The following is an 11,310-nucleotide window of genomic DNA, read 5'->3' as shown; positions in this document are numbered from 1 at the left end:
GTAGCTGTGGGGCTAGGTTACAGCTGTCTTCTTCGTTTCTTTGCGCACTTTATGTACTCCGTATATCGTAATTCACTGCAGCTGCGCGGGAAACGGCCATCGGAAACTCGAAAGTCGTCCGACGACGTAAAGAACAAACGAATATGCACTTGGACAGTTATTTTGTCCACAGGCCTCCCCTGCGGTAAATCATGTGGTGCCCATTACCTCCGCGGTCAAGTGTGTTGCACCTTTTCTTTATTCTTTTTGAGGCACTAGTGAATCAGCCACTTTCGAAACGGTATATACCTGCCCAGTCTTTCTCCGACGAGGTGCTACGCCTGGTGCTGTGGTCGCTTGACGGGCCCTCAGGAACGGCCACTATGCCCCGCAACGGTGTAGCTTTGGCGACGCTCCTGTTTGTGCTGCTACAGCGTGGAAGCCGCGCATTTCTGGACAGCAATCCTGAACTGGGTGCTTACCAAGACGACGGGGCGGTGAGGATGGCTCTTTGTCTTATCTGTAGCATATCGAGGTCTGTTCGCTGGTGGTAAAAGATTAGATACGCTAAAGGCTCGCCCTTCTATGGAAGCCCGAAGCCTGGCTTTTCAACCACTGTGAAATTAGGCACCTGATTCCCGACATTGTCACGACTCCTTCCTCATTTCCACCGGAAGGCTTCTCCTTTACTTGGTTCGAAGCAACTAATCAACCGTTACTATTTCAACGCCTAGCTCTAATCGTTTTTTAGTGAATAGTGAGGACAAACTGAAGTGGGCCTGCACCGCGAAAGTCGACCTGCTTCCTCGATCTGCCCCTGCGTTGTGATGGCCTAATGCTCCAGGAAGTGTGATGACGTCCGTCGCAGGCCGCGTTTCTGCCGCCCCCGTCTTAAGGGCAGTCTGCTTTGTTATCCATCTGAGATGGTATTTCAGAGTACCGCAGGGAGGGGAAAGGGCGCTTCTAAGCTTCTTTCAGTTCACGGCGGCGGACGTCGACTTGCTTTCTCGATCTACCGCTGCCTTGTGATGTCCATTACCAATTCGATTTTTTTTTTCAGTGCGAAAGCAGCACTTCACGAGCAATCTTCAAAGTGCCGATGGGTCTCTGAAGCATCGACCTCTAACCTTTGAGATGAAATGACTTGGATACGGTGTTGCTAGGGAGAGCTCACGTTTTAGGAAAGTTTAAAAGAAAATGCCTGCAGGATGTAATGGTTAAGACAGTGTTTAAGCACTGGTCAAGATCATTCGAAATGAAGTGCATTCGCACGTCATACTCGGTTTAACGGCGTTAAAATTGTGATTTTTTTTCTAATTACTCAAGCAAGTTAAGTGCATCAGCTGGTGGCAAGGAAAGCCCTGGTTAGAATTAATTAAACTTTTGACTAGATTTGAAGCGCAGAAACTATATATTTTATTCCTTAACGGGTATACAAGGTGATACAAGTATTTCCTTGATCCCGATTATGTTTCATCACGACAAGACCATACCAGTAAGATTAGAGAAATGAGGTGTAAAATCAGACATTTCAAATGTATATAACCCCTGGACAATTTCGGAATGGTACCAATTACTGCGGAATAGCTCCACCACTGTCGGAAATAACTTATTTCGTTGTTGCCGTAATTTATGCATTCCGTGCTATTTAGCTATGAAAAACTGATTTTTAATGCTTTGCTGATTCGATTACTGTTCTTTTGCTGTAACTAAGCCTTGTGACGTGTGTTTGATTGGATCGTGTTCGGTTGTTATTCTTAGCATTGCTTCTTTTTTACGGTTTGTTGTTGAAGTGTATTTTAATGTTACCACAGAAAAAAGTGACTTAATGTCTTCGGTCTTCTTTATGTGCAAGCCAAATTCCGCCTAAATTTTTCTTTTATTCTAATATCCTCCCCTCCCCTTACTGCAATGCCATGTTGTCACTGTGAGTACTGTGATAAAATAAATAAATAAATTCGTTAGTGAACAGCCCGGGGACAACCTTTGCTGGTTTTCGTTTTTTGCATCGGTGCGCAACAAAAATACCACATCGAAAATCCAGATAGCTCACACTTTGAAGCAACCTATTGCAATTATCATGTAAAAGGAACACAACCAGTTGCAAAAGCATACACAGCAGTCATCACCGCACAGAATCGAAAGACCATTTAAACATTATTTGCCTTTGAACGTTACAGAAAGAAAACGGTCGTTGGAAGCCGCTTTGGTGTCGTAAAGGACTGATCATGGTAGAGCGATGTACGATGGCAAAATATTATCTATTCCCTTCCTCCGTCTCCCGGTTGTATAATCAAACTGACTGAGTTAAACATTTAAATGAAGTCCACACCTTTCTTTTTTATTTCAGGTGCATACAACATGTCCAACATTCTCGGACAGAAATTTTGAATATTTAAAATTGTAAGGTACCGTTGTGGAAGTATTGAAGGCAATGGTCCGTTTCTTCTGATGTGCAGTAAAATCTTTCTTTTATAGTGTTTCCATCGCTCGCACCGAGCAGTTGAGACTGCCATAGAAATCTAGTCGGAAACGTTTTCGACGATAGCAAAAGCTTTAATAGCAAAAAAATGGAAGTCCGTCGACAGAAGATCTGCGGATATATTGATTGTTAAAGTGAGAACTAGCAATATATCAGAAAATTGCGCTCATAAATTGGTGCCCGTTCGAAAATGCTTTTGTCCAGAATTGGGTATGGGACACGCTTTCTGGGCAGTTTAAATCACTTTTTTTGTATTTTCAGTGCTTCCCTTTTACGGAAGACTGGTACATAGCATACAGAAACTACGAGTATGATCCGCACTTCGGAGGCACCGAAAAATGTGTCAAGGCTACGGAAGTCACTTCTTACGTGAACAACTCTACCATCGTGGTGCTGGAGTTCTGCAATCAGAAGCAGTAAGTCTGAGCTGCATTTTTGTCATCACTAAAGAACCGAGACACCCGCGCCCTTCAGTATTTCACAAGTTTAGTGAACCAGTGATCGGTTGTTTTTCAGTTATATAAGAAACTCGCGTTTCAACGGAATATTTGCATTTCTTGCTAAAGTGGCTTGATTTGTGACGTGAACTTATAACGTCAGGAAGCGGCACGACTCAATTGGTTGGTATTCGCATGCGGCTATGCGAATGCAACTTTCTTCCGCCGTTTTGGTGCTTTGCGTGCGATACACTCCGTTATTCACACGCACCACTTCAAGAAGAGAAGCACTTCAAGCCAAAAAGTACCTGCCTCGTTTCATTGCTTTAATCCTCAGAAACTGTTTGCAAAATCTGCACTGATTTTCATCGCCTTGAAATCGTCGCCCATTACCAGATCAAAAGATCCTCGGTCCGTGGCCACAGCAGTCGACTGCCCTCAAGGCATACAAGGCACTCTTTGCCTACTTGAGAGCGACTGGATTGAGTGACAAATTGTGACAGCGTTGTGCGTGTGTGTGTGTTATGCCTTTTTCCCCTTCTCTCTTCCTCCTTTTAGCCCCCTAATCCCTCTTCCCCAGTGCAGGGTAGCCAACCGGAACCCCTTTCTGGTTAACATCCCTGTCTTTCCCTCCTCCTCTCTATCTATCTATCTATCTATCTATCTATCTATCTATCTATCTATCTATCTATCTATCTATCTATCTATCTATCTATCTATCTATCTATCTGTCTGTCTGTCTGTCTGTCTGTCTGTCTGTCTGTCTGTCTGTCTGTCTGTCTGTCTGTCTGTCCGTCCGTCCGTCCGTCCGTCCGTCCGTCCGTCCGTCCGTCTGTCTGTCTGTCTGTCTGTCTGTCTGTCTATCTATCTATCTATCTATCTATCTATCTATCTATCTATCTATCTATCTATCTATCTATCTATCTATCTATCTATCTATCTATCTATCTATCTATCTATCTATCTATCTATCTATCTATCTATCTATCTATCTATCTATCTATCTATCTATCTATCTAATCTATCTATCTATCTATCTATCTATCTATCTATCTATCTATCTATCTATCTATCTATCTATCTATCTATCTATCTATCTATCTATCTATCTATCTATCTATCTATCTATCTATCTATCTATCTATCTATCTATCTATCTATCTATCTATCTATCTATCTATCTATCTATCTATCTATCTATCTATCTATCTATCTATCTATCTATCTATCTATCTATCTATCTATCTATCTATCTATCTATCTATCTATCTATCTAATCTATCAAAATCAGTCACGACGGGTATTAGACGTATACATATACTTTCTGCCGTAGCAAAGTTCTCATTTTGGCGGCGCCGATATATCTAACACCTCTGTGAAGTAACTTTAAAAATCAGGTGGTTTTTAAATTGAGGTTTATAGTCTTTCAACTGCAAGCACTAGCCGTCGCTGTTCTACTACTACGAGGACTGAGAATGTTGCGGCCGAATGTGCGAATACATTCTGAATTAATTTCATCAATTTCTGCTACAACCCATCCTGTTCACTTCCAGATTCTCCAAAGTGAGTCTGACTTCAGGGTCCTGCTACGATGCGCAGAATGTGGCCAAGATACATGTGTTCGGACGTAAGTAACGCCATTGGTTTGGTTTTTTGGGGGGCAAAGGAAATGACGCAGTATCTGTCTCGTATATCAATGGACACCTGAATTGCGCCATAAGGGAAGGGATAAAGGAGGGAGTGAAAGAAGAAAGGAAGAAGGAGGTGCCCGTAGTGGAGGGCTACGGAATAATTTCGACCACCTGGGGATCTTTAACGTGCACTGGCATCGCACAGCACACGGGCGCTTTAGCGTAACGTCATCCTCCGCACTGGTTTTCTGGCTTTGGCGTTTGGCTGCACAGCACGAGGTAGCAGAATCAGCGACAGCTTCGGCGGCTTCATGGAAACGAGATGCAAAAGTCATCCGTTCGCTGTGCGGTGTAGGAGGCCAAAATTAAACCGAAGCCCTCGAATACGGCGTTCCCTGAGTCCACGTGCCGCTTGGGGATGATAAACCCCACAAAACCTACTGTATAGCGATTATCAAGCATTAGTGATAACCGGCGCCTGTCTTGCAACTGTACTCACCTGACAGTGGCAATGTGATATTGGGAACAAATGTCTGCACGACGCTCAAAAATAGATCTATGGTTATATGTATCAAGCTTGCCGACGATCGCCTAATTTGAGTGTCCCGCTTTCAGCACGGGATCTGGCATTCCACCTCGTAAAGTGTGGTCTCCAATCACCGGCTAACCACAGAGCTGTCGGCCCTTTTACTCTTGTAGTATCTCGAGTATTACACAGCGTTACTCTCGATACGTTTCCAACCGTAGTTTTGAATTGAGCGACATCAACTGTTGTGGTAGACCTATGTCGGCGATGAATTCTACTTTGCAAGAGTCCACAAGAATTATAAAACTGCAAAAGCCCGGGTGACATTTGTTCTTTTCCTGGCATGATTCCACTTGGACTAAGTGTGTAAAAATAAAATTGGAGGACGCTTAAGCTTCGCCTTTCAGAGTGGAACGCGACAGCGTGTTGCAGCACTGCCAGGGAGGCCACGCAACGCCATCGCCCGTTCGGCGCGTCGCCTTGCCCGTTAGACAAATCGCTCTGCTAAGGTGAAGTGGACGCGGTGAGCGGCAAACCATGTAGTGCAGAGCCCGAGGGGGAGGGAGCGCGCAGGAGGGGGAGCGCCGGCTAGCCTCCCTCTGAGCGGTGGCAGGACTAGCCTCCCAGCAGTAACAATAATAATAATAATTGGTTTTTGGGGAAAGGAAATGGCGCAGTATCTGTCTCGTATATCGTTGGACACCTGAACCGCGCCGTAAGGGAAGGGACAAAGGAGGGAGTGAAAGAAGAAAGGAAGAGGTGCCGTAGTGGAGGGCTCCGGAATAATTTCGACCACCTGGGGATCTTTAACGTGCACTGACATCGCACAGCACACGGGCGCCTTAGCGCTTTTCCTCCATAGAAACGCAGCCGCCGCTGTCGGGTTCGAACCCGGGAACTCCGGATCAGTAGTCGAGCGCCCTAACCACTGAGCCACCGCGGCGGGGTAAAACTCTAGTCGGGCGCAGCCTTCTAGCCTCGCAGCCGGGCCAAACTCGAATCGGGCAACGGCGGCGTAATGCTGTCGCGTGCTATCCGTTGGGGCAGTGGGGTACACTGCGAGAAGGTGGAGGCGGTGGGTGGAGTGCGAGGAGGAGGATTTTTCGCGAACGGCCAACGCCGCCGACACCGGCTTTTTTGCGACAGGAGCTCCTTAACGCTGTCGCGTTAAAAAGAAATCTGCTTGTAATGGCATTTCGGTACACTTTAACACCTCACATAAATTCCAAATCGTAATGAAACCTTTTAATGTGTCGCAGTTTGCAACACTGGTTTCGAAAGTAGAAATGAACCAATCTTTATTTCAAGTGTGACCCGACAGTGGCCGGCAATGAACACGTGGCTGGCGCTGAATCGCGTTGCTATAGAGTCTGCCAAGCATATCTGGTAAAAGATGCTCTTTTAATGCGTTTAGTGCAATGCAAATAGTAGTACAACAGACGAAGGCTGTGTGACTTCCAAGATACTGGACCTGGTAAATACACGACCGTGTATCCGCTTTATCCAGGCACTGCTACTCCGGCTCGGCTCTATTTCTGGGTGTTGGCGAATCCAAGCCCAGGAAATCAGGTCAAATGGCGCTGAACACTGAAAATAGCTGGGGGAATTTCGAATCTTCGGCATACGTCCCTTTCATTCTCTATGGCCGTCAGAAATAGTGTGAGTGCAGAAGGCATCTTGTAGTACAGAGGTTTTGCAGCGAGGAGGAAAATTGGGTCGCGATGATCACCACGCCTCGTGCGCAGAGTCTCCCTGGACTTGTTTTCTTTACATTGCAAGTTTAAAATATATCCGTTAACTCAGTGTTCGCTGTGCTGGAGGCCAACAAATGGCGCCGGAAGCCAAATGCCCAGGAAACACAGCAAAGTGGGCGAGTTGGTATTGCATCTTAAGGTACGAAACAGCGCAACTAACACGAAGGACCAGAAAAGTAGTAGAGGCGTATCATATCTTCACAGAAGCTGACTCGTGTGTGAGCAGCACTTCGATGGCCCTGTCTAAGCGCGAGATATGGCTGATGGAACAACGTGGGAGCCTGTAGGTGCTTACGTTTCAGCAATTGTTATTTTTCTTTCTGTTTAGGTTGTGGTTTGTGGTGATGACGTGAGGCTCTGACTTGGCGATTCGAGATTATAAATATGTGGTTTTCCGATTAAAACAGACAGTTGTAAGTAAGCGCGTGTCCGTGTATTCTTCTTTTTCTGGTCCTTCGTGTTAGTTGCGCTGTTTCGTACCTTAAGATACCCAGGAAAGCTGGGTATGCGACATAACCTCGGGCCACCTTGGACGGCTTTCTGGTCGCGTGCAGAGCGTCACGACCCCTGTAATCTGGACATGTATAGCTATTGTTCAAGAAGAGGAGGTAGTATCACCGAAACGAAGTGAAAGTTTAAGTAAGAAAAATGATAAGTTGTCTTCCGCAACCTGCGCGGGATGTATTTATAAGGATCCATATGTATATTTTCTTTTTCGGATCCATTTGACCCTCTGGCATTGGCCACTATTCGGTTATGAAGTTGCCAGTGGGAATCGTGCGTGGGAAATAAAAAGGGGACCGAACTTAGATGGATTTCAGGTACCACAGAAGAAGGCGCGGACAAATGCTAGATCTAAATAGACAGGCCATGGTTTGTCCTGTCTGTTTCGTTCTTGATTTTGTCCACGTTCATAAAGTGATCCTAGAAGGCGCCACATCCTAGCACGATTTCTACATCAAATCCCTAACTATACAGCTCGCTTAATTGTGCAGTATGGTCCCGAACGCTGAAATGATAAGAGCTTGTACAGCACCCAAACTGGAGCGTTTCCGTATTCTGGAAGCTATTCCTCATTTTGAGCTCTGTATCCAGCGGCCTCTAGCAGAACAAGTGCAGCATAAATTTGCTCGAATATTTACACATCACCGGCCTCCCCGCATGCGTATAGAGAGGGCAGCATCAACGAATGTGCAGTGCGCATTTCGGATAATGTCGTAACGTTGCTCATTTCATTCGTTTTAGGGAACAGTGCCAAACTGAGCATCACTGCTGCCTACATCGACTGCAAGAACTGCAAGGTGTTTCGCAACAGCTATGCTGCCGGAGGTAAGCTGATCACTCAAAATATCTATAGCGTAAACGAGTGAGCGACTATTTTGATGAAAGTGGGGTGGTCATATGTATGATTTATTGAGCTAAATTTAATTTGTGTTGCACGCAAAAGCAAGGAATATATACACGAGCCGGCAGTCTGACCGGCCAGGCGAGCTGATTAGTTTTTCCCCTTGGTAGCGTCGCAGTTAGTCGTGGCCTGTGTTCGCCACGCATTCTTTGTGTTCGTCCCGCGCTCTTCTGAGTATAGTATAATTTGGTGTGGTTTATGGGGATTTGACGTCCCAAGACTCGGGCAAGTCTCAACGTCTCAAGACTCTGGGACGCCGTAGTGAAGGGCTCCGGAAATTTCGACCAGCTGGGGTTCTTAACCCTGCACTGACATCGCACTGCACACGGGCATCTAAAGTTTCGCCTCCATCGAAATTCGACCGCCACGGCCGGGATCGAATCCGCGACATTCGGGTCAGCAGCTGAGTGCCATAACCTTCAAATTCAGTTCTACCTCGGACCAGTCGGACGAAGAATCTCTAGGTCTACAGTTGAAAAAGAAAATAATTTCTTTTCAGGGGTCAGGAGGACCGCTGGCGATCGAAGTACGCACTCAACAATGCTCTTGGATTGCAATAATACAAACGCTATAGCTGCAACAATCCGCGTGCGATCCGCTCCGAGGCTGCTGTTATTCGAGGACATAGCGTGCATTCGCCAAACCGGCACTCGGGATTTTAACGAGACAGCGGTAAGGGTCCCGTTTAGCGGAAAAAGCGACGTCCCTTCGGCGTCTTGCAGCGCAACTGATGTCGCACGTGACATCACGCGAAACGTGACGTCACAAGTGGATCTCTGCAATAAATGTGATTAAAAACACGTGACATGTAATCCGGATTAAAAGTCGCCGCATGTCTCAAATGGCTTTATTAAGTGAATGATTTCCCCTTACAGAAAATTTTCAAGAAATTTGGTAGTGATTCGAACCTGCGATCCTAGAGTTGCGAGTCAGACTCGCTATGTGCTCCTGCGCCACGCAGGCACGCTTGTACGACTTGGGTACAAGCGGGGTTTATATCTACGTCGCGTGGTCTTTCACGTAAAGCGGTATCTTGCGACTCTACTTAAGTAGTAGTAATTAAGCGAGTACCGCGAAGTGCATATTGTGGTAGTGTTGCGGGCGTACAGCGGCCACTAGGAAACCCCCGCAATGATGTACGCCCCTGCCCCAACAGATGGCGCGCGTCTTCATTTGGTTTCTCAGTGTTGAACCTGCGTCAAAAAGAGCGGTGCGTGTCTGCGAAGTGATATTCAAAGAGCACCGCAAGCCGCTGAAGGGACGCATTAACGCTATCGCGTCATGCCCTTAAAGCGAGGCTTAACTGTCCCTCGATTTTTTTTTTGGCTCCTTGTTAATCGAAAACATTTCCACCACTTCGCGCAGGTAATGGCTGCACTCTTTGGAAGCCTGAGAGCAAGATCAACCAAAAGGATATGTGCTGTGACTTCGTTTTCGACCTCTTGTGCGGCGGATCCCCGAAGTACCAGATCTACGACAACTGCTCGTGAAGCAACGTTAAAGCAGGAGACGACCACCCCCCCCCCCCCCAATAGAGAAACAAAGCACTTCACCCGGAACGCAACGGTGAAGTGCGCATCTTTGCGGGGAAAGGAAAATGAATCTAGGCTTCGGCAACGAAAGTACCGTTCTTTTAGCTACTCTACTATGTTTAAGCCAAATAAAGGTGTTTAATTTTCGGAAACGAACAACGCATTTGTTCGGCTTGTTACGTGGAGTTTGAGTGAGTGAGTGACAGTGTTGGCGGTAACGAGTTACAAGTAACGACGTTACCGGTAATGCGTTACTTTTTTCGGTAACTTAGTAACGTACTCGTTACCGTTTCGGAACTGGAACGGGTAACGTACTTACGTTAACATTTTTCGGTAACGTGAGGTGTCACGGTTACTGGTTACTTTTTGTTCCAATTGTCCCCCACTCCGCCCCTTTTTTAGAAAAAAAATTAGCAGTGGCATAGCTCGGCTATGCCAGGATATACGTAGCGTGAGCTACGCTCAGCATCAACTGCCGCTGAGCAACAATTTCGCTCTCCTTCTCCATGGCTATACCACACTGGCAAATGCCCTGCTATGTGTATACCCCCACTGATACATCTGCGCATGCGCACAAAATGAGAGGTACTATCAAGCGGCTCCGGCGCAGCGTCAGACTTGGCTACTGCGCAACGGAGGCGCACAGCTGGGCACGCGCCGGCGCCAGTGCATCTGCCGCGGCTCTGACTAAAGTCACTGGAACGGGAACAGTGACTTTAGCTGTGACAGGCGAGGCGCGCGCGGCGGCGGCTCCGGCACGCCAGCTGTGCGCCATGTGACGTCACTGCTCTTCGCGCATGCGCAGCATGGCTCTCCAGGAGCCACGCGAAACTGCTCAACCTTGGCCAGTGTAGCTCACGCTACAAAAAAAGCGCAGATCAACTAAAATGATGTTGCAGATAAAGAAAATGTACAGGTGCTCTCGACGACCCTTGTTGCGGCTCACATGCATGCCAGAAAACACCTGCCCTGGATGATGCACACAACTAAAAAAAAGAATAGCCACAAAGCACGAAACAAGTGCACGAACACGCATTCACACACTTGCCTTCACATACCTCCCCTTCCCAAACCACTAACACACACAACTCTCTAAAGAGTGGAAGCATGCCGAGCATTTTGGAACATCACATTTTTAGAATTACTCTAAATTTGTTGAGAGTTCAGCGATGTTTTCTTCGTGAAGTTAGAATTGATGGTGAAATGTCATTTTGTGTTTAATGTCACGTTCAGAATACGGCTTCACCATGTGCCACACAGTTAGAAGTCATCACATGTAACTCTACAGGCAATTGTAAGCCACTATAACATTGCTAAGCTCCTACACATTTGTGGTGAGTATTCTCGTTAAATCAGGGTCTCGCGTAAAATCGTTGTTTGGGCTAGAATTTTTATGTGAAATATGAGCTTTATAAAATTATCGTGAGTTCTTAAGGCGAAGACGCACTAATTAAAATTTATGGCCATGTAGTAATGGCAAAGTAATGTGCGCTTTTTTCGGTAACGGCTCCCCACGCAACCTCTCTGCAATTTTCAAACAAATGCTTTCACCATCGCCACCTTT

The 11,310-nt window shown here is 46.3% G+C and overlaps 1 protein-coding gene across 1 annotated transcript; it reads left to right on the top strand.

Moving 5' to 3' along the window:
• Positions 1-280: 280 nt before the first annotated feature.
• LOC144107706 (uncharacterized) lies at positions 281-9,727 on the top strand. The gene is made up of 5 exons (XM_077640837.1): positions 281-476; positions 2,723-2,877; positions 4,452-4,525; positions 8,055-8,138; positions 9,580-9,727. The coding sequence occupies exons 1-5, from the start codon at positions 363-365 to the stop codon at positions 9,702-9,704; spliced, it is 552 nt and encodes a 183-aa protein (XP_077496963.1). The 5' UTR covers positions 281-362; the 3' UTR covers positions 9,705-9,727.
• Positions 9,728-11,310: the final 1,583 nt, after the last annotated feature.

This window comes from Amblyomma americanum, chromosome 10 (assembly GCF_052857255.1).
Source record: "Amblyomma americanum isolate KBUSLIRL-KWMA chromosome 10, ASM5285725v1, whole genome shotgun sequence".
Lineage (NCBI taxonomy): Eukaryota > Metazoa > Arthropoda > Arachnida > Ixodida > Ixodidae > Amblyomma > Amblyomma americanum.
The sequence above is the reverse complement of the archived record's forward strand: the minus strand, read 5'-3'. Positions and strand labels throughout refer to the sequence as shown.

Bases quoted from the DNA above. Each gene is read 5' to 3' on its own strand.
- LOC144107706 (XM_077640837.1), top strand. From the start codon at position 363: ATGCCCCGCAACGGTGTAGCTTTGGCGACGCTCCTGTTTGTGCTGCTA. The intron at 477-2,722 runs GTGAGGATGGCT...TTGTATTTTCAG, and splicing joins CTTACCAAGACGACGGGGCG to TGCTTCCCTTTTACGGAAGA. The intron at 2,878-4,451 runs GTAAGTCTGAGC...GTTCACTTCCAG, and splicing joins GAGTTCTGCAATCAGAAGCA to ATTCTCCAAAGTGAGTCTGA.